The 23,350-nt window shown below is 38.7% G+C and overlaps 1 protein-coding gene across 1 annotated transcript; it reads left to right on the top strand.

Moving 5' to 3' along the window:
- Nucleotides 1-11,044: 11,044 nt before the first annotated feature.
- On the top strand, nucleotides 11,045-21,946 carry LOC147326581 (putative E3 ubiquitin-protein ligase HERC3). Its single transcript, XM_086301886.1, has 23 exons — nucleotides 11,045-11,302; nucleotides 11,399-11,519; nucleotides 11,751-11,827; nucleotides 12,051-12,272; nucleotides 12,370-12,461; nucleotides 12,816-12,946; nucleotides 13,766-13,890; nucleotides 13,975-14,048; nucleotides 14,130-14,245; nucleotides 14,376-14,435; nucleotides 14,796-14,901; nucleotides 15,534-15,729; nucleotides 15,827-15,975; nucleotides 16,084-16,200; nucleotides 17,198-17,299; nucleotides 17,419-17,586; nucleotides 17,700-17,834; nucleotides 17,968-18,140; nucleotides 18,244-18,310; nucleotides 18,397-18,467; nucleotides 20,562-20,745; nucleotides 20,829-20,931; nucleotides 21,235-21,946. Exons 1-23 carry the CDS (start codon nucleotides 11,077-11,079, stop codon nucleotides 21,450-21,452), a joined length of 3,033 nt encoding a protein of 1,010 aa, XP_086158012.1. The 5' UTR covers nucleotides 11,045-11,076; the 3' UTR covers nucleotides 21,453-21,946.
- Nucleotides 21,947-23,350: the final 1,404 nt, after the last annotated feature.

Raw genomic sequence — 23,350 nt, 5'->3', positions numbered from 1 at the left:
TTCTCCTGATGAGTTTGTTGTCTCAGATCTTAATGAATAAAACATTAAATCTACTTTTTACATTTTGGTCATTCTACATTTTATAAAGGATGATTTTCCAGGGAACACTCATTGGCTAGCAGCTTGTCTGTCCCAAGTTCTTGGCCAATGAGTGACAATGAGAACAAAATGCAGCCGACGTCTCTGTAGCTGATTTCTTCTGCACAGGGTGTAAATGGGACGTCACCAGATCTACCATTAGTATTAGCTGGTAACACTGCAAACTCTGCCCTTTTATTCAAATGTGGTAGTTCTTCTTTTCTTCTTTTATATATTTTTAAACATCACAGTAGCTACATCCATCTTTTATATACAGTCTATGGCTTAAATCAGCATTGTTTAGAAAAACATCACATACTGGAGGATACAAAGGTTAAAGGTGTTATGGACAAGTGATCTTACACATTAGTAGAAATACCCTGATCTCATGAAATGTTTTGCCCTTTAATATCAGCAAAAACACAAGTGGAAATAATAACTTTGATGATAGCAAAGTTCCATTTAGTTTCCAAATAAGCAATTCACCCTCTTGAATAAGGTTATGAGGTTTTATGTGTCAGGACATCTGGTCCTTAGCAGGAAGATTAGGTACAATACAACGTCAGATTGACTACAAAACATGACATATTACTGTGTATCATTATTTAAAAAATATTAAGCCAAAACGCAGATGCAGTGTGTGGAAAACTAAGTACACACTTACTACTTTTAATTCCTTTTAGGAATTAAAAGGCTGAGTAGCAGCCATGTGCATGTTTATAGAGGCGCTTGCATCAGCAAGTGTGAGCGCCTCTATAAAACCAGAGCTTTCAGCTGTGTATCAACATAATGCCACAGTCTTCCTAAGAGTGGCTGTTCTAGCAAATTCACCCCAAGGTCAGACCGTCCAATACTCAGAAAAACTTAACCCCCCCCCCCAAAAAAACCAGGAGCTACATCTCAGACTCTACAAACCTCAGTTAGCAACGGTTAAAGTTCATAAAAGCACAATTAGAAGAAAACTGAACAAGTATGGCTTATTTGGTAGGGTTGCAAGGAGAAAGCATCTTCCCTAAAAATAACACAGCTTAGGTCTGCAAACTTTCATCTGAACAAACAGACAGATGAAACCAAAGTGGAGATGTCTGGCTATAATGCACAGCGGCATATTTGAAAAAAAACCAAACACAGCATATCAGCACAAACACCTCATACCGAGTGTCAGGCACAGTGGTGGAGTGGTGATGATTTGGGCTTGTTTTGAAGACACAGGACCTGGATACCTCGCAGTTATTGAGTTGAACATGAACTTCTCTGTGCACCAAATTATTTACCTAATTTTCAGAGCTGGTAAGGACAAGTTAATCTTTTATTAGGTCCTGATATGTAAAACTTTAGAATTGACAGAGGGTGTACTTTCTTGTTACCATGACTGTCCCAGACCCATTTGCATATTACATAAATATCTTCCCCCCCCCCCCCCTTCTTTTTCTTTCCAGAAAAAAAAACATAAAATATTTCAGAACTTTATTGCCAAGCGCACGAGAATATTTGAGCATTTTGCAAATCCAATTTGAATCTCACTTTAAAATTATGACTTCTTCTGTTTGTCCTAAATAGCATACCATTGATCTCATTTAAAACATCGGGTGCATACATGAGGACCCTGCTTGTGATAAAGTGTTGAGAAAGTAAACTTTTGCCCTCTTTTGAGTTAATCCAGTCATGGTGCTGACAGTGCACTGATTGTCTTATTCTCGGCCCCATGGGTCTTTCTCACTTAAGAAAATTGTTTTTAAATCATATTTCGTGTCTGAAGATAAGAGCGGAGAGCAGCGCTTATTCTGGAGCTGAAGGAAAAAGAAGCAGCAATGTTGTGAAAGAAACAGAAAGAAGAAAGAAAGCGGGAGTAAGAGGAAAAATAGGACAAATAGCATCCTCTGCGGTCATGTTGCTCCGTATTTTGTGGAAGCAAAGAAGCAGAGACGATACCGTGACTGTTTAGGTCCTGGTACGGCTCAGCACAGCCCTGAAAAGCACACGTGTACATGCACACAGACGCACACACATGCGTGCATGCACACAGTACTGGAAGTACTCAGTGCAGTTTGTTTCTCAAGAGGCTGCACTCCTTCACTTACTGTCAGAGATTCAAGTTGCTTCAGGAGGATAAAAATCCTGACATGAGTACAGCAAAGCTGCAGGCACAGGAGAGATGAATATCAAAAAGTGCAGCGTAAGTGCTGAATAAACAGGAGAAAAACAGTCACTTATCACGCCGTTGCTACTTGTCTTATTGTTTTGCACGCTGGTGAATTTTAGCGTGTTCATTTCTACATTAATAATGACTTCATGAAGTGATGTTTGTCAGATTCTACCAGCAGATCTACTCTGTCTTTTACATTTTGTGCCTCTGGGTAGGATTTAAAGGGGAATCTGTTTTATTGCTTCATGGCACAAAACAGGAAGAAGATGATGTTCCTCCAGCTCAGACTGAGCTAAAGCTTTTGACAGTTTCTGGCAGTGGTCGTCCAGAGGAGTAAAATCACTTCCAGCTTGGTTATCCTCTCCAGTGAAGCCAAGTGAACAACAAAGTCGTTTCAAGAAATGGTGTAAACAAGAAATGGACTGCAGTCTAGGCTGACTAAGAGGGTCAAAATTTTGAGATTTTTGTCTTTAAAGCTGGTGAAATGCATTATTTTTGTTTTATATATATTTCTTTATAAACTGAAGAGAAATGTTAAAGTTGGTATGTGTATTACTCAAAAAAAAAAAAATCAAGTTGTTGTTTTTTGCACATAGACTGTATATAGAAGAATAATGTAGCCACCATAACATCACAAGTTAGTCTGGACTCACAGCCATTATATTAGCGAAATGGCCATATTTAGACCAGAAGAAGGGGTTTTAAGATTTCAGCTATTGCTTGCTAGCTTGGTTATCAAGGTGTATCGATTCTTGTGTATGGATGTAACACAACACAATACATCTGATTGAGAATATTTTTTAGCACCCTGGATTTAGCACCTAAATCCACATATTAAAAATCACCTTACTTGATTTAACCCTGGAGATCCCATGGGGTCAGAGCCGACCCCATTGGTTTTCTAGGGAAACCATGGGGTCAAATTTGACCCCATGGTCAAATTTCACCATGGGGTCAAATTTGACCCCATGGTTTCTCCAGGGTTAATCATTAAAGTGTAAAAGTTTAAGCAATACAACCCAAAAAGCACAGTCACAGACTAAAAAAATAATAACAGGTAGAAGTCAAAACCCCTAATCACCAAGCAGCTCTGACAAACTTCAGCAAAGTGAAGTAATAATGGGCGTTATGTGCAACCCTCAGCTGCTTTTTAGTGGCGACTCACCAAAGGTGGAGCACAAACTTCTTGGACAGGCTGGACCTCACAGCATGCCATTAAAATGCACCTAAAGGCACCAGCAACACAAACACTGTGGGGAGAGGCTGTTCAGTCACTCAGATTAACCGAGATCATGTTTCGCAGATAGCTAGCAGCTTCAACGGTCTTTGGGAGGACATCTGCCAATCAAAGTAAGCCACATCCCCAACTTTAAGCATAAAAACAAAATCCACACGGATCTAAAACTGTTTTCTGAACATGTTGTTTTTATAGCTGAACCATTTTATCATGGGAGTCTATGGAACCAGCCATAAGTGTGCAACTTGTTTCATTTGGCTTTCCTGGTGGTTCCCATTTAATTTTTCAAGCATGCAAACCAGCTTTCCTGTCCAGGCTATCTGATCCACAACCCTTTGCACCAGTTACATGTACAGCAAGAAGTTCACTGAAAATAAAATGAAAATAGATCAAATTCCTTTCATTTAGAAGCATACAAATACATTTCAATACATAAAGAAATAATACGTTAAGAGGTATTTGGTGTCTTTGACTTTCTGCAATTGCACACACAATTTGCATAAACTTATGCAAATTGTGCAACTTATGGAATAACTGGAAAAATACTCATGTTGTCTATAAATAAATAAAGAATATTTAATATTTATAGATACTATTAGAGAATATTACATTCTTTGCTGAGAGCGGGAGTTTCAGTAGAGGGATGTGATGCAGTGACGCTGTCCACGAACACCTGAATTCCCTCTTTGTTGTCAGCTACTTTGGAACATGTATCTCTTTAAGACACTGTAAAGATTAAAAAAAAAAAAAAAAACATGCTCTGAGCCACAGTCAGTGGATCTTTTTCCTATAAGGAAATGAATTCCAAGATAGCTTGTGCCCTCTGTCTCAGTGTGAGCATTTTCCAAAGCTAACATTTCAGATGGGGCTTGTTGTTTTTAAAGCGAATAATGTCCTCAAGATAACCTTTTGCATTTTTAGCTTCCACTGGGCTAAACAGAAGCACATTGATCTTGGCTCTTTCTGTCAGTTTTTCACCTTTTAGTCAGCATTTTATCAGATTTATCTCCTCAGTCTTTTCTTGGAAACAAATAAGTCACTTTGTAAAAGTGACAGATGCTTCATGAGTTTCAGGAAGGTCAAGGCCAAGTAACATTTTGAAAGTGTGCGTTTGTGTTTGTTGGTATCTCTGCGTTCAATGTGTGGACATTGGAGGAACTCTACCTCCCACTTGTGGTTGATCAATGTCATTGTTTCTTTTTAGGCTGAAACCATCTGAATGTAACACGTCTGAGTGGATCATAAGGCTATTGTGGTCCCTTTAATGATGTGCGGATATGTCTAGAGTTCTGTATATTAACATTTACGGTTTTCACTACTTTTTCAATGTGTTTTTTAAAGGATCATTTAAAGTCTAGTAGCATTCCCAAATACTTAAATTCCTCAACATTAACTAGTTCTTGTGCACCCAAGCAAACTTTTACTGCAGCCACAGTTGTTTTAGGTTTACTAAAAAACAAGGATACAGTCTTTTTTACATTAAGGCACGAGTCATTCAGCCATTTTTGTAAATCATGTAATGCCAATGAAAGCTGATGGGCTGCATCATCAGCAGTTTTGGCCACTTAATTTCAGAATTTAAGAAACAATGCATGTGACTGAGGCCTGATATCAGCTTGGCATCCTTTCATCTCTCTAGCCTTTTTGTTAATTATGCCTTACTAAAAACGTTTACAACAGAAAGCACAATCTGTGATTAGACATTGAAACAGATGTTTACTCCCCTGATGTTCCTGCGTTCTAAAAAAGAAATTCCATTATGATTTATGTGGATGTATTGTACAGGTACTTTTGCTGCTTCGCCCTCTTTGCTTGCTTTATCTGAGAACATAATCTGTCTTCTTTTAACTTGAGGATTTGTGTAAATCTGGCATACAATCCAAGTGTTGTCTGCCCCAGATTGAGAGTTAAAGTTTGAGTCACTGACAGTAGTGCTTTTGTCTGAATTTGTCTGTTTGACTGATAATGGACAAGCTGTTTGAAAATATGATGTGAAATCACTTAATTAACCTGCTGGATTTGCTAAAAGTTAAAATATTTATACTACTCTGGCTAATGGGTTTTGCACATCACTCTTAACTTATTAAGTGGCTATTAGTGAGGGTCATGATAATCAATTCAGTTGAGTAATGGGTTGATTAAGTCTATTTCCAGACTAAGAGAAAAAGTCAGTGAACACATCTGTAGGTTTGGGTGTAGGCTTAATCCATTTCTGAGAAAACTAAAAAGCAGAAGTGGTTATGGAGCTTCACTGACGTCTGATTTGGATTTATCCAAATACAAGTAATTTTCAGTCTGTTGAGCCTGTTTTTGTGTAGCACCAAGCAGTAGACGTAAACGTGGATGTGCTTCTGGGTTCTACCTCTAATGAAAACAGATGAGTGTAAATTGCAACCATTGTTTGTAGTTTGCTGCCACCTACTGACTGAAAAAAGAACTGAAGCTGCAAAAAGCCAACAACAAGTCAGCATTCCTAATGATAGGCTTCATTTTGTTTCAGTTTCAGCTCATCAGACTGTTTTCCCTTTACTTTTTGATATAATAGCTTTTTAGCACTACTGATACACATATTGTTAATTAATTACTGCCATTTTCCAAGGAAGTGAGTTTCCTACAGGGTATGGAGGGTTCAATTTGAGGGAGTAACTTTCACTTTTCTTTTATTTAGTATGTGTTACTGATTCCAGTGTCACGCAGGGGAAAGTAGCATTCAGTGGTAGCTTCTTCTTGATTGTTTTAAATCCAAATATGACCCTTATTTGTGGCGCATGTTAACTTACAGTCAGCTCAGGAGTTAGTATCAGTGATCTGGTTTTAAACTGAGTAAACACAGCCTCAGATCATCACATATTGCACTACATCTATGTTTATTTAGCAAAAGGTGAGCCAAAATGCAGAAGCAGTATGTGAAAAACTACACTCTTACTGTTTCCATTGGAGTTAAAAGGGTAAGAAGCAGTCATTTGCTGCTAATAATTTAATGCAAATGAACATGTCAATAAAATCAGAAGGTTTTCCAGTTTGCTGGTCTGAAGCTTTATGTTTGTTAACAAAACTCAAAAGAAGAAAGACATCAGCGATGGCCTTGAAGAAGCAAATGCTGCTACACATCAATCTGGGGAGGGTTATAAGACCATTCCAAAAAACTTAAAGTCCATCATTCTACAGTAAGAGAGATTATTCACGAGTGGAAAACATTCAAGGCAGAAGCTGGTGTTCACATTAAATTATTCAGACCTATGTTTAAAACCTATGTGGGTCGAGGTATACGGAGTTCGCACACAAACAAAACAAAATGAATGTTCTGTAAGCAATCCATCAGGATTGCCTGTAAATATTTGTTTAAATTTATTAGGACAGTGTCATGGTTGCGGCTGTGTGCAGACAGGATGAGGACCCAAACGCAAGCTCACGGAGGCAGGATTGAACTCAAAACACAGCTTTATTGCTGGACAGAAAAACCATACTAACTAAACTGGAAACTATAACATATTGCACGGAGAAACACACAGCCATGAATGAGGGAGAACGCGACACCGAACTGAGGGAGACGCAGACATAAATACACAGAGGGTTAACGAGGTAAGTGGGAACACACGGGGAACACATGTGACACTGATAATCATAACAAGACACGGCAGGAGTAAATGCAACACTGACGGGAGACTGTCAAAGTAAAACAGGAAGTACACAGAGGTTCAGACAGGAGGAGAGAGAGCACGGGGAGAACACAGACATAACAGGCTGGGGAAAACATGGAATAAAACACAAGGAGAGACGAGGGCTCACAGATACACAGAGGGGCAGCCCGGGGGTAAGAGTCACAAGGGGAAAACACATAAGGAACAACGTAACAGAGCAACCCAGGAAGCATGGCCTAAATAAGGAATAAAATACAAAAATACATGAAAACTAAGAATACTGGGCCAACATGGCCCAGGACCATGACAGACAGTTTAAGTGTATTAGTTGACATCAAAGTAACTTTTTAAATTGGCTAACAAGTCATTTTAAAAACTCCAGGACCGGCCGAGGCAGATGGCCGTCCCTCACTGAGCCTGGTTCTGCCGGAGGTTTCTTGCTTTTAAAAGAAAGTTTTTCCTCCCCACTGTCGCCGAGTGCTTGCTCAGAGGGAAATGTCAGATTATTGGGGTTTTCTTTTTTGTCAACTAATACATAACTTATCTTATTGGGCACTGTAAATTGAGTTTATTAATTTAAAGTGCCCAATAAGATATGTTTTTATTAATTTTATTAATTTAATAAAATTATCTAAAAGATTATATTGTGAATATTGCATGTTTCATTGTCACACAAATGTCTACATTTTCAGCCTAGACTGAACACGTGTGCTTGTCATTCTATTCAAAATCACATCACTCACATTGATACAGGATGACAGGATATTTGTATGCAAACTATATTGTGATATGTAGAATCCACATATGTTGGTATATAATCTCCCAAATGTTGCCAAAACAAACAATGGCAGTAAGGAACATATAGCTCTAAATAACATTAGGATCTTTTAGACCCTCACTATAGTCTAGATGAGAAGTCAAATAGATAGGTCAGAGGTCAAATACACACCACACTTGTAAGAATCAAAGGTATAAGTTAAATTATAAGGCTTTTTATAAGGTGTTTCTCTATGAAAACAGTTACGATCAGCATGCAAATACATAGGAAGGCTCTTCTTTGTATCTGCCAACAGAGGCGTTATGGTCACACTTTCCTTAAAGCAAGAGGTTCAGGTGCTGAAAGCACTTGAAAGCACCAGTTTCTGGATCAGCACCCTAAGTAGAATGATCAAATTTTCAATAATGAAAGAAATTAAAGCATCTGTCTGATATGATTTATAGCTGACAATGGTTCCCATGTGGTGCAATTCCCAGGTCTTATTATTGGCCCGCTCTAGGGACACTTTCGGAACCTCTGCTATAATAAAACCTACATTTGTTACAATCACCAATGGCAGCTATCACCTCATCACTTTAACTGTAACACTTTTCGGTCTCAACTTTGCAGTTACTGTTTTCATCGTTTGTGTTACAAGCATTTGTAAGTGTAATTTGTTTGGAAGTACAGTCGATGAATTTTATGTGAAAACATTTCTGCATCTCAGGAACGGTTTAGAGTTTGGACTACTTTTCGGCTTTAAACTGACCTGCAATTTGGTTTGGCTAAAAATTTCACAGCAGACATTTGCCCAAATTTCTGGGAGCTTTCTGGGGTGAACACAGCTTCTCATCAGTTTAATATATTTATTTATTTATTTATTTTAGAAAGAGGGGCAGCACATATTAATAAGCATTTTACACAAATGCAAATATGCCAGATTATAGACTTGGGCTAGTTTTCATCTGCAGACCCTCTGGCAGGTTGGTGTTACACACAAGTTAGTAAAAACATACAGAGATAATATTTACAGATCATGTGACAAAGACAAAAACAGTGAACACATCATATTAGACCAAACAATGACAAGAGGAGTGGACAACAGAGGACAATATAGATAATAATAACGGAAACACATCAGTTATATTGCACATATCCCAGTATTACACATGCTCTGACTGTGGTGATATTGCACTGACACATTATGCTATGTTTCCCTTTTTGTAATACATTAACTCTTTTTCACGTCCAACATGAAGCATGATTAATTAAACACGATCACATGTTTGTGTGTCCCTCAGCCATGTATAACTTCATCTCAAAGTTGACAATGGTGATATGAAAAGGGTTTCTTATCTAATATTTTCAATGCTCTTTTGTAGCATACTTCGATTGGCCCAATAGCAGCAAAGCTCGTATTGGACCAACTTGTAATAGAGTGTTCACTATGAGCCAGTATCATAGAGTGCAGGAATGTAATCGCTGCTGTGTCTGTTAAATGGGCCGGTTGGTTAATACTAAACCTGTTGTTGTTCCCATAAGTTTCTTTTTACTATTTTGCCATTTTGTCAAAGTTAACAGAAATATTCACACACACTTTGCTTCATCAGTGTCAAAGCGCATGTATCTGCTGACCCTCTCAACATTTTAACTGATTTAGTTTTCATTATCATCAGCTTTCTCTTTTGTCAACAATATAATTAATCTAACTTAAATGAAATTCAAACCACTGATCAAAACATACCAGCTTACATCATATTGTGGTAATCCAAGTATTTAATCATTGGTGATAATGAAATGTCAGCTCTCCGCCATAGTTTTTTTCCTCTGTCTCAGCGTTGTTGGTCTGTTTGGGGGGTTCTCTCCATTTTCTCTCCTGCTGTCATTCAAAAGGGAACTTGAGTTGACTGCTGTTGTAATTTTGCCCTACAAAAAGTAAAATTGAATTGAATGGAATGGAACATTGGGGATAAAAGCTATAAACATTACCGTTGCCACATTAATACCATCAATATTACTCATGGATCTGAAAAACAGCGCAATCGTCTTGCGCTGGTGTTTGTTGTCTCATATGATTATCTGTTATCAGTTTCACTATCGTGTTCCCGACTGTTGTGATTTTGTTGCCTCATGCTGTTCAGCGGCATGCTTAAGTTTAAGTTTCGTTTCTTGTTGACAGACTGCAGAGTGACACAGTGAGGATCAGCTGTTGCCCCTGCACACTGCCAGGCAAAGCTTAACAGTAACTGCTGTTATTGTTATTTATTATTATTATTAGTAGTAGTAGTAGTAGTACTAGTGTTAATATATATATTTTTAATGAATTAATTTTTTTAGCATAGGAGAGGCCAGGGAAGCAAAGTCAGGAGCATTGAAGGTGGACTGAAACTGTTATGAAGCTTATACATAAGTTCAGTAAGGTAGATCTATGATGTCTGTCTGCTCCCAGTCTGTTCTTCACGTCACTTCCACTTCTTCACGCTGTCAACCTGTTTATGACATCACTGGTCCTGTCCAATCATCTTCTCAGGTTCGTGTCTCAGGTCACACGAAGCACTTTAAGTCTTAGTTCGCATCTGTCATTCTCCTTTGCAGACGCCTTCGTGCAACCCACCCACTCCCCATCACCGCCTATCATTACTCAGGCTCCATTCAAGCCTCCGTCTTTATCTCCACCACCAGCGTCCAGACTCCGGGGGATCCTGCTCTAATGCCCATCACATCTGGGGTTCTGTTATGCCAAGACGGGCCATTGAAGTGTATGAGCCAAATACCTCTATCTCAATTGCATGCATCAATAAATCATGTTATTTTTAGAAACCTCTCCTTCATGATTTTTGCCAAGCCTTTAAATTTATACAGTAGTTAGTTTTTTCTCTTTTTTAAGGTTTGTTACATAAAAAGTTGATACCAGCTAAACGCAGTATCAACATTTCCCACATTGTACAATACAAACATGCATTTTTGTCCACTTCCTGCGTGTGAAACGAAACCAAATGAAAAGCTACACAATTGACCTCTCCTTGTTATTGTTATTATGATTATCTCTTATCAGTTTTACTTTCGTTTCGTTACTTTAACAGATCAGCTGACTCGTGTTATTGTTTCCTTTCCGGATGCTGTGCAGCGGCATGCTTAAGTTTAAGTTTCGTTTCTTGTTGACAGACTGCAGAGTGACACAGTGAGGATCAGCTGTTGCCCCTAAACACACGACAACATGTTTTCCTGGGGAGAGGACTGTCAGCGCGGGTTTTACGTGAAAGACGGCTCCGGTACCGACAGCACGACCACTGATGATGGAGTTCATTACTTAAACATCAGCCATCACATCGCGGATCTGTCGGCAGGTCGAAACGTGCTGGCTTTCGTTAAAAGTAATGGAAACGCGTTCATTATCCGCACAAACGAGAGCAAGGATGGGAGAAGAGCGAGAGGCAGGCAGAGTGAGTATCGGTGTCACTAACAAGTTCACTCTCTGCTACATTTAACCGAACTGTGTCCACTCACACCTGCTGTGTTTGTGGCTTGTGAATCTGCAGAGTTTGTGAAACACAAAGAGAAGATAGAGGCTGTGAGTTGTGGCGATGATGTGGTCGCACTGCTGTCTGTGAGCGGCAAAGTTCTCTGTGTGGACACCAGACACCCACCTTTCACTCCCAGGTAACAGATACAGATGTGCAAACCTTTATTATTATTGTTGTTGTTGTTGTTTTTATTGGTCCTATGAGAAGGAGTATTAGTACCACGTTAAGAAAAAAAGTATGCTCCATAGACTGGCAATAGAAATGTGCAAAATGATTTATTATGGCTGTTATGATTAGGCCTTTAACCCCGCAGTGTGTAGCCTGTTTATTTGGATTTTTCTTCTGTTTCCTGTTCCTTCTCTTTCAGCCCACTGGAAGCTTTTTCTAACAAACAGGTTTCTCAGGTTGCTTGTGGGAGTCAGCACTCGGTTGCACTGACCAAAGGTACAGTACAGTTCTGCAATAAACTGCTACAAATGTAAATGAAAAACTCAAATAATTTAGACAGAGTCAGTCCATCCAACTTACATTTATACGAAACACGTTTGGTTGCCTTACTAATTGTCCACACAGGGTCTATGTCATGACATTAAACATAAACTCTGAGTAAAAGTTGAAGATATCAGGAGTGAGAGTGTTTCACAGAGACATGCTGATTCTCCCACAGATGGTCAGCTGTATACGTGGGGTCAGGACTGCAGGGGCCAGCTGGGTCTGGGTACGAGAAAGTCTGTCTGCAGATCACCTCAACATGTGCCATCACTGTCAGCGATCCCCCTGATCCAGGTCGCTGCAGGAGGAGACCAGAGTTTCGCCCTCTCTGTCTCTGGAGGTGTTTTCAGCTGGGGGAGAAATGACTGTGGACAGCTCGGGCTGGGAGACACAAAAGGTACTGTGGCTTTACAATAAATGTCCTAACTTTATTGTATGTTAATGAACATTATAATCTGGTAACATAATAACACTGACAATCCTTTTCCTTATAGACAGACACACACCAGCTCCTGTTCAGTGTTTGAATATGAAGAAAGCTCAGCGCATTTCCTGTGGACAGGACCACACGGCCATTTTGACAAAGGTTAGACAACTGGAGCATTTTGATGCTCTCCTTTCTTACTAATATATTATTGTAAAGAGTGTGGATTTAAACAAAAAAAATGAAATTATTCAAGGAATGCAAAAAAAAAAGGATTTTGAATGTTGTCTCAAAAACATCTTCCTATAGAAGTTACAAGTTCTAAACATGAAAAAAGAAAGCTGAAAGAGAATGAAAAGCTCTGTGGAGTTTGATTTTGATGCCGTACTTACCACTGGGACACAAATTTTAAAAGCAACTTAATTCTTTATTTTTTGCAAACATATTAAAATAGTTGTCATGTAAAAGTAAATGGCTGTGGGACTTTACACTGTGGTTGTGTGTTTGGCTCCTCAGCATGGGGCAGTGTTTACATTTGGCTCCGGTCAACACGGACAGCTCGGTCACAACTCACTACGCAACGAACTGCGTCCTCGACTTGTTGCAGAGCTCTGGGGGGCAAAGGTCACCAAGATTGCATGTGGAAGGTACGACACACATACTGTTTAATTCATGATCTAATTTTTTTCAGCTTTAACAAGGAATGTTTCTTTGTTTATTTTTCTCAGCTTTCACATCCATGTAAGATAAGATAGAACTTTATTAATCCCTCGGGTGGGTTCCTCTGGGAAATTCGATTTCCAAAAAGCACAGCACCGACAGAAGTTACAGAGTTACAGAATGATATATATACACACACACACACACACACACACACACACACACACACACACACACACACACACAATACAGAGACAAATATAAATAAAATATACGAAGGGGATAAATAGAATAAATAGGAATAAAAATAAAAATACAAGTGAATTGCACATTTCAAGTATTGAGGTCTATTGCACCATTGACTATTTACAAAAAGTATTGCACAAGGTATTGTACAGTGAGGTGAAGAGGCACTACAGCTTAGTTGTTCCCCCCTCCTTTGTCCTCCTGTTTCCCCTCCCTCTCCCCTCCAGAGAGGAGTTAAAGAGTTTGATGGCGTGTGGGACAAAGGAGCAATTATATGTGAAGCAATTATACATTTTAAATGTATCACAATTCTTTTAGAATACATTTTTTATATAGAGTTTAAAAAAATTTAATAGATTAATTTAAAGATCACTGGTTATACAGTTACATGAGCATGCTAATATAAAACACCTTAAGTTATTATATTATCACTGAAGAGACTAACAGATATCAGAGACAACATCAAGCATCTTAAATAAAAAATGCTTAAAGTAAAGCAGTTAGTAAAGTGTATGTGTGGGTTTGAGGTCTAAATATTTTGTATATTATCATCTACACAGGAATCACACTTTAGTGCTGACTGAATCCAAGAGGGTCTACTCCTTTGGTTGTGAGGATCAAGGGCAGCTGGGACATCGAGAGGAGAGTAATCCATCTGTGCCGCTGCCTGTTCGACTGCCACAGGGTAACTACACCTCTGATAATAAACAAATTGAGGATGCAATTAATTTATCTATGAAAGAAGTGACGTGTTTACTTATCATTTAAGGCACCAATGGGCCCAAAATCAGAAACATCTTTGCAGGAGAAAACTGTTCATTTGCAACATGCTGGTCTGATGAGGTACTGACACTAACACATTAAGTGATGGGAGGAGGTGCGAATATGTGTGAATATGTAAACAGTCACTGCTTTCCTTCACAGGACATTGACGAGGGTTCAATCACAGACTGTGACATAGCATCACAACACTGTCTTGATAACATGGTTGACAAATGGATCTCTGAATGTGATTTAAAGTCATGGAAAAAGATTAAACAGTAAGTATGATGCACTGGCAGTCACAGCTTGTTGGTTTGCCTGGTGATTTATGGCTTTTGTGACTCAAATTATTCGTTTGAAAGCAAGTTTTTTTTTCTGCAATTGAATGAAAACATTAAATCTTCACAGGGAAATCATGGAGGCATTTTCCTCTGCATCCTATCTGAATAAAAGTTTCCTTGAAAAAAGGTAAATACAGAGTTAATGTCCATGTCATGGCAGGTTGTCGGTGGTAGGTCTAATATGTTTTGGCTTGAGAAATTTAGCGCTGCCATTTATGGCTATTCTGTGCTAATTTGTAATGATATCGATGATTCTTATTAGCATGAATAAGAGGACACAGTGTGGGTTTGTCTGGTACATTGGTTGATGTCAAAATAGCAGCCAAACTAATGATATTCCTATCAGTGTTAAAAGTTAATTAATTAGCAAATGTGAACATGCTCTTAACTTAACTGGGTGATCGCGGTAATGTTTTAGCTGCTATATATATTTGCTGATGCAGAAGAAGAAACGCTTTAATGTGGACTTTTTTCTTTGTGTTCTTAGCGGTGATAAACATTTCCAAACTTCACCAAAGTACCCCGGTTTGAACATGAAACATGCACGGCATGCTTTCAAAAATTTGGCAAAGAAAGACAATGTTCTTGCAGAGGTATGTTACTAGAATACATGTAATCTGTAGGAAAAGGCTCTGTTTTTGTTTTTATAAATAATCTTTCCAATAATTTGAGAAATGTCAAGACTCATGACTCCTTGTTTTTATGTCTATGTTGACAATCATTCATTTGATCCTTTTTATACTTGGAGGGGGGGAGGGGAGTATTTCAATTGTTATTTTGACTGTTGCAGTATGTACAAAACTCAGACTATCTCAGACACTCACATGTAATTATAACTCTAAAACAAAGCCTCAGTCTAGACTGTCTTCTAGTTTCTACCCATTTGTATCACTGAGACAGTCTAAAACCTGATATAGCTTAATCAAGCAGACACATGATTATCATTTCATATATTGTATATATTATTGTAATGTACTTGTTATCTGTGGCCACATATTGAACAGGCACAGTCGCCTTTAAAAAAACACTTGCATATGACTCATTTAGGGGATATTTGCTAATAGTAACTGGATACACTCTAAGTGACAAGGTAAGAATCCTGGTTTTTATAAGATACCTAAATAATCCGAACATTTTTTCCTCTGAACGCCACCCTGCACAAAAACAGTCCACCTTTGATCTACCTGCTGCTGAGTGATCCTTGCAATCCTTGCCAAACTAACAGATCGAGGCTGCAGTGCTACGCCTGCTTCCTTCCCTCGATCAGAAACCACTGGGAGTGGAGGGGTTGAGAATCTACCTTCTTCTCATTGAGCTTCTGCACACAGTCCTGAAACACACACGGCAACAGAGAATAAAGCTCGCTGTGGCGGTAGCCAATGCAGTAACAAGGTTGTCGAATGAAAGCCTCCAGATTATAGGTATGTTGCCTATACCCACCACCGCTATTATACATGGAAATTTTAAAGCCCTTCTATCTGCTGTTTTTACTTTTGCTAACGTTATTGTTTTCTTCAGGCGACTGGTGGTCCTCTCTGTCGCACTCCACCATGATTCGACACATTAACGTGTGGAAGCAGGCACTCTCAGAAATCCTGTCCTTTGTGCCTGTTCCCCGCAACTCCGGGGTCAGAAATCTGCTGCTAGTCCTCAAATACATGTACAACGTCAGTGTTATTATCTTAAACCAGTCATTTTACTCCTTCTTAAGCCTTAATGCCTCTTTTTTAACCTGAAAACAAAAATAAATTGTAAGTAAATTTTTTCTTTTAAAGGCCAACAGCAGGGTTGCAGAATCTCGAAGGATACCGGAGAGCAGTTTTTATTTATTGTTGGATGAAGCATTTCTTAATGAGGATCTGGACCAGTGGCATTTACGTTCAGAAAACGGGGTAAACAAAACAAAACCCTGCCTTTTGTTTCTGTTTTAGGCTAAAGCGATGTGTCTGTCATGTGTTTGGGTCTGCTTTTGTGATGGCTGTTTTCTCTTTTTTTCTTTTGTCATTTGCCTTGGGTGCGATCATTCATTGACTCTTCACCATCTGTTCATATTAACATCCCATTATGCAGCCTGACATTATATTTACCGTCACTGTCATGGTTCTGGGTCCCAGCATTCTGAGTTTCTTCTGTTTTTATGACATTTTGTGTTATGGTTCCCTGAGTTTATTCTGTTAGCTTTTGTTCAGTATGTGTTTATGTGTGTTAGTCTTTGTGCCTTATTTCCCTCTTCTGTGCCTGTGTTCCCATCCTTGTGTGTCATTCCATATTTTCTCCATCTATTGTGTTTATCTGTCTTCCTAGACCTTCTCGTTTCTCTGAGTGTTGTGTCCTCCCAGTCACCATGTCATGTTTGAATATTGTGTCGCCCTTTGTGTCTTGTCTCTCTCGTCTCCTCTCTCTCTCTCTCCCTCTCATGCTCCCTCCTGTCGGCTCCTGTGTGATGTTTCTACATTTCCTGTTTTATTGTGAAAGTCTCGTATTTCCATGTTCTGTGTGTCTAGTTGTGCTTCCCCTGTGGCGTCAGGTTCATTCGTGTCAGCTGTATTCCCCGTGTGTTCTTACTTCCCTCGTTATCCTCCTGTGTATTTATGTCAGCATCTCCCTCATGGTTCTGCGTGTCCCCGTGTGCCCGGTTTATATAATTTCCCAGTCTAGTTTTGTGTTGTTTTGCCATTTAGCAAAAAAAGCTGTGTCTGAGTCTACTTTCGCCTCCGTGAGTCTGCATTTGGGTCCTTTCCTGCCTGCTGCACAGCCAAATCATGACAATCACATTACAGCATGTAACATATCATAAAAAAATGAGTGGTTCCAACTGAAAATGTCTGCATTGCTAACAATTGCATTATTAAACTCAAAAGAACTGTATGTTTTCTTTTCTGTGTTTAGAATGCCAAAGCTGAGCCACTTCTCCTTTGTGACTTCCCAATTGTGATGGACCTGCAATCAAAAAAATTGGTTTTTGACTCTAATTCTGAATACACCAAGCTGGTAAATGACATCCTTATATGAATTTGGTGTGATACAATACTCTGTTTAAAATACACTTTAAAGTAAGTAATCAGGTAGGCAAAACAAAAACACGTTGAATCTTGAACTTTTTTTTCCAGACAATGCAGATGAGTTACTACTTGGAGAATTTCTTTGACTTTTTGTACATTTTTGATGATTACGATGAAGATGTATTTTTACTGGACCTGAGGCGAGCAACCATTTTGGAAGACACCTTTGAACAACTGGCGGATGCTTGTGACACAGACTACAAGAAGCCACTTAGGGTAAAAACAACAAGCCAACTCAAAATGTTTGCATTGTTGTGTACACATTGTTATATAAACAATATTTTGGCATACAACAAATTTTGTTTACTTTTTATAATTTTGTCTTGTAGGTCTTGTTTGATGAAATGATCGATGACGTCTACAGGAAAGACTTTTTTTATGAAGTCTTTCATGACTTGATCTCAGCTGAATCTGGGATGTTCATGTTCAATGACTCTGAAACACTGGCATGGTTCTCCTCAAAAGTAAGAGTTACTAAGTTACTAAAAATATAATTTAAATAGACCGAGACTGACTTCTAAAACTATTTAACAATTGTGATTGCTGATTTATTACTCCTTAATTCAAGAAAACAATTTCAAATGTCTCTACTGTCAGCATCAGGCAACTCAGGAAGACCAGCGTTTCTTCCTGTTTGGAGTTCTGTGTGGATTGGCCTTGTACAACCAGTGCATCATCCACTTACCCTTCCCACTGGTGCTGTTCAAGAAGCTGCTCGGTGTAAGGCCTTCACTGGAGGATTTGATAGAATTCAACACAAGTGTTGGAGAGTAAGGGATAAAGTTCCCTTGTATTTGCTGTATTGTGCAAATATTTGTAGTGTTAGGTGCTGATTGGTTCCACAAATCATCTCAAAGTAGTTTGTGTTTAAAGGAGTCTGCAGTACATCCTGGAGGACTACAAAGATGATGACTTGGAAAACCTGGACATGTATTTTTCGGTAGGTGTTTAACACAACTTTAAGTCAAAAACGGCTTTGATATCAACTCGCTTCTTTAATCAATAATATCTATTTTTCCCCAACAGATCAACTGGGATGGAAAGGACATTGACCTTGATCCTGAAGGTCCTGAAAAGTTGGTGACAAGTCAAAATAAGTGAGGACAATGGCAGCATTTTTTCATAACATGCATTTTAAAACCAAATATAGTATTGTCCTGCCAAAGAGAAGCTAGAGATAATAACAAGTCATCACATAATATCTAACGACTCTACCAACAGTGACAGTGACAATGGAGCTGACAGAAAGATATAACTGGATATCATCTGCAAAGAAACATACATTAAACTGTTTTGTGACCAAGCAGAAGCATTTAATTAGAAAAAGTACCAAGACTCGGTGTATATCCAGGGCTCTAGAGTGCGACCAATTTGGTCGCAAATGCGAGCAAATTTTTCAGTGGTGCGCCTAAAAAAATATTTGGTCACACTGTTCAGGTAACCAAAAAAAAATAAAAAATCTCTGCAACTCTCCGTGTGGTCACTAAACCAATCAGAGATAGTCAGGGGCGGGACCTCTCTGATTGGCCTTGGTCCAGTTGAAAGTGCAGTTGGAAGAGGGAGGTGAGTAGTTTGAATAAAGCGATATCGATTCATTAAATCCTGAATTGACTTTTAAATATAATTGAGTTTTGCCAGAAACGCCAGATTCTCAGGTTAAAGCTCACAAAACTATTTCAACAACAACCAAACAGCAAATGAGAGCAGGTACACGGATTCCACACAAAGACGTAAACACAGACCCGACGCATCAGAATCAGCTTTGTCTTTCTCGGCTTTCTCACCCGACGGCCCGTAGACGGACACGCTGTCGGAGCTTAGCGATTCTGATGCATCGGGTCCGCTCTGTGTTTACGTCTTTTTGCGCTGATTCTGAGCTGCAGGTTTTGTCTCTCCAACCAAAATTCGCCGAGCCAGTAGCAAAAGAAGCAGCAAACTGCGCTTCACATTTGGTCAATGTTGTCATGAATTTTGCTGTTTTGCTTCCACGACTATTAAAATCACACTTCATGCACAGCTAGCTCTCTCTCTATCTCTCTCTGTACTTCAAGAACAGTTTCCCGTCTCCAATCTCTGTTTTCTGTATTATTCATTCGCTTATTGCCCACCAGTCTACCGTTGTTTACAGCGCTGTGGCTGCTGTCTTTTTCTTTTCTTTTTCTTTTTTTCACTTAAATGACCTCGGACAAGAAAGCCTTTTGTTTTTTCTGTTGTTCAATACTGAAGAAATGTAAACTTTTTAAAATTATGCAAAATTACAGAATGTTGCAGAATGTTTTTAAAGTTATCTGATATAAAAAGCCAGGCCAGAAAAATTTCCTTCATGTTTTTCGGTGTTTTATTCTCAGTTACTTTGACACAAAGGCATCTGCTGTGATGTTCACAATTCTGATGAAGTTTCACATGTATCAGTACTGATAAATGATCAGAATTATAATATTTCTGACTGTCTGAGGCTAAATTGAACCGAATCAGGACTTTGAGAACTGGAATCGAATGGATTATAGAAATCAGTGATGATACCCAGCCCTAGTGAGCAGCCTAGGCCCGACAGAAGTGGATGTAGCTCTGGGTAATAAGAAAAGATGAAAAGAACTATTGATAACTTTTTTGTTAAGTTAAGGCCTGATCCGTCTGAAATTCATAGCCAGTGCTCTGACACGGTGCCACCAATCTTTGAATGCTGAAAAAGCACAGTGTATCCAGAAAACACATTATATGCTGCGATAAATGCCCAAGTGTCCCCTCTCCCCACTGCCTTTCAGCAGCATGCAACAGCAAACAGGTCATCAGAGGAGGCCGAGATAATGATTAAGTTTAACATTTTCTACAATATTGACAAAGCACTTTAAGCACAAGATTGTAAGTTAATAATTTAGAAATGAATATTATATGTATGGACTGCAATTTCCCCCCCAAAAAGATGCACATGTGTTAAGCGATGGCGGTTGAAAAATTTGAGTGCGCCTAACTTTTGTGCCGGTGTGCCCATGGCAACAAGTTAGTCTAGAGCCCTGATATCCTTGAGATACACCACAAGTTTGCATGTTTATTGGCAAGTAATTAATGGGAAATGTCCATGGCAGAGATATAAAGCGACCACTCTTTAAACAAAAAGGAACAGAACAGTTCATGATTTGACCAAAGTGTGGATGTGTTTCTTTTAATCACTGCTTTTATCTGCCAAACAGGAAGGAGTTTGTGGATGCCTACGTGAATCATGCCTTCAACACATCAGTGGAGAATGTGTTTCAGGAGTTCAAGAGAGGCTTCTTCCTGGTGTGTGAGCGGGATTTGGTGAAACTCTTCAGGCCAAAGGAGCTGCAAGAAGTGATGGTGGGCAAAGACTTCAGTGACTGGGAAAAGCTGAAACAGGTAAACTGCTGTAATTTGTCTGCAGTTCTATTATAGTTTAAATTATCTTTAGTATATCTAACAGCCTCTTTCACTACGATTAGAACACACATTATGAAGGTGAATACAGCGCAGACCATCCCACCATACAGATGTTTTGGGAGGTTTTTGATGAACTGACTGAGAACCAGAAGAAAGCTTTCCTTTGTAAGTATTTGAGTTGATCATATAAAACAATGAGTGCTAATCTTGTAAAGCCACAAATTGCAAGGATTTAATAAAGTAAAATATTCGTGTTTTATGTCCTGAGTTCATTTGTTTCCAGAATGTTTTTACATTTCCTAATTTGTGCATTTGGTATCTGGTCTTTAGTAGGAAAAAGCATTTGATGAACTGCTGAGGTGGATGAGCAGTCATGAATGAACTGACAGTGTGACTTCAGAGGGCTATCAGGCCATAATGTTATCCACAAAATAAAACTCCCTGACTTCCACTTTTTTTTCTCTCTAGGGTTTGTGACAGGATTTGACCGGGTGCCTATTCTCGGTATGGACAAAATCAAGATGCAAGTCAAAGTTATAGATATCAAGGACCTCTCCTATGACCAGTACTATCCTCAGACACACACATGCTTCTCGACCTTGGAGCTACCATTATACTCAGCTAAGGAGATCATGCAAACCAAACTCACAGAGGCCCTGAGCAACAATAAGAGGATCCATAAGTGATCAGTATTATAAGACAGTTTTTTACTGTATTGAACAGTAAAAAGTAATTGTTGATCAAGTCTAGCGTTTGCAGTTACTGAAACATACTTACTGTTACTGTCATGATCCTGCGTCTTCTACCCAGCGTTTTGGACTTTTGGTTTGGATTTATTTAATAGTCTGAGGTTGAGATCTTTGCCCTGACTCCCTCTTGGGTGTGTATATATTGTTTGTGTCTCCCTCTGTGCAGCGTCATGATCTCATCCATTCTCGGGCTATGTGTTCTGCCTGCTAGTTTAGTTTCTGGAACATAAAAAATTTATGATGATGACTTGGCAACAATAAATGCCATTTTTTTTACTGTACTGAACAGAAGACATAACATTGTAATGCTGCACTCTGTGAATTGCTGACCAAAGAGTAGCATTTGTAGTTAGTTGTACTGCTGCTGATTGTGATGTAGATGGAATGTATGTATACCAAAGAAATCCCACCTACTAAAAATAAAAATGTGATACATGCTTTTATATAGTTTGGAGGAAGTGTTCCTTATTGTTACATCTCATAAAATATTCAAATATCCAAATAATATTCGAAATAACTGCATTCAGTAAATCATATTGAGCCTATGCAATGTTGTCATTGTAGACATGTGTGATATTTATTAAATATCAAAATTCTATGAAAAGTATTTACACCATAAAAGAATTAATCTTCGTTCTGAACAAAACTTTCACTGTTCAGTTTTTCAGATGTGGATTAAATTTTATTAAAGCTTTGCTTAGAATAAATTAAAACTGAAATTCGATGCACTTTGCTCATTTCCAATTCCAAATTGTTAATGCTGGACTCTGTGGAAGTCTCAGAGTTCAAAATACAATCCTTTGGCTTTAAGCTGAGTTTGTGGATGCTGCCTCCACAAACGATTTAAACAGTAAGTGGATGGAGCTCCAAGCTCATTGATACAGCTGCAGGTCTAAGATGATCATATTGGGAATATCTGCTCTCAGCAACATCATACAGAGCCAAGATATATATTATACATGAAATATACAGTATATATTTTTTCCAGGCATATTTGATATATTGCACACTGCCAGGCAAAGCTTAACAGTAACTGCTGTTATTGTTATTTATTATTATTATTAGTAGTAGTAGTACTAGTGTTAATATATATATTTTTAATGAATTAATTTTTTTTAGCATAGGAGAGGCCAGGGAAGCAAAGTCAGGAGCATTGAAGGTGGACTGAAACTGTTATGAAGCTTATACATAAGTTCAGTAAGGTAGATCTATGATGTCTGTCTGCTCCCAGTCTGTTCTTCACGTCACTTCCACTTGTTCACGCTGTCAACCTGTTTATGACATCACTGGTCCTGTCCAATCATCTTCTCAGGTTCGTGTCTCAGGTCACACAAGCACTTTAAGTCTTAGTTCGCATCTGTCATTCTCCTTTGCAGACGCCTTCGTGCAACCCACCCACTCCCCATCACCGCCTATCATTACTCAGGCTCCATTCAAGCCTCCGTCTTTATCTCCACCACCAGTGTCCAGACTCCGGGGGATCCTGCTCTAATGCCCATCACATCTGGGGTTCTGTTATGCCAAGACGGGCCATTGAAGTGTATGAGCCAAATACCTCTATCTCAATTGCATGCATCAATAAATCATGTTATTTTTAGAAACCTCTCCTTCATGATTTTTGCCAAGCCTTTAAATTTATACAGTAGTTGGTTTTTTCTCTTTTTTTTAAGGTTTGTTACATAAAAAGTTGATACCAGCTAAACGCAGTATCAACATTTCCCACATTGTACAATACAAACATGCATTTTTGTCCACTTCCTGCGTGTGAAACGAAACCAAATGAAAAGCTACACAATTGACCTCTCCTTGTTATTGTTATTATGATTATCTCTTAT

Source organism: Aulonocara sp. 'chitande type north' Nkhata Bay, linkage group LG7 (genome assembly GCF_057382095.1).
Source record: "Aulonocara sp. 'chitande type north' Nkhata Bay isolate Kocher_YH1m ecotype deep benthic linkage group LG7, A_spYH_male_GT1.1, whole genome shotgun sequence".
NCBI classification, from domain to species: domain Eukaryota; kingdom Metazoa; phylum Chordata; class Actinopteri; order Cichliformes; family Cichlidae; genus Aulonocara; species Aulonocara sp. 'chitande type north' Nkhata Bay.
Note: the sequence above shows the minus strand (reverse complement) of the source record. Positions and strands in the feature narration are given on the sequence as shown.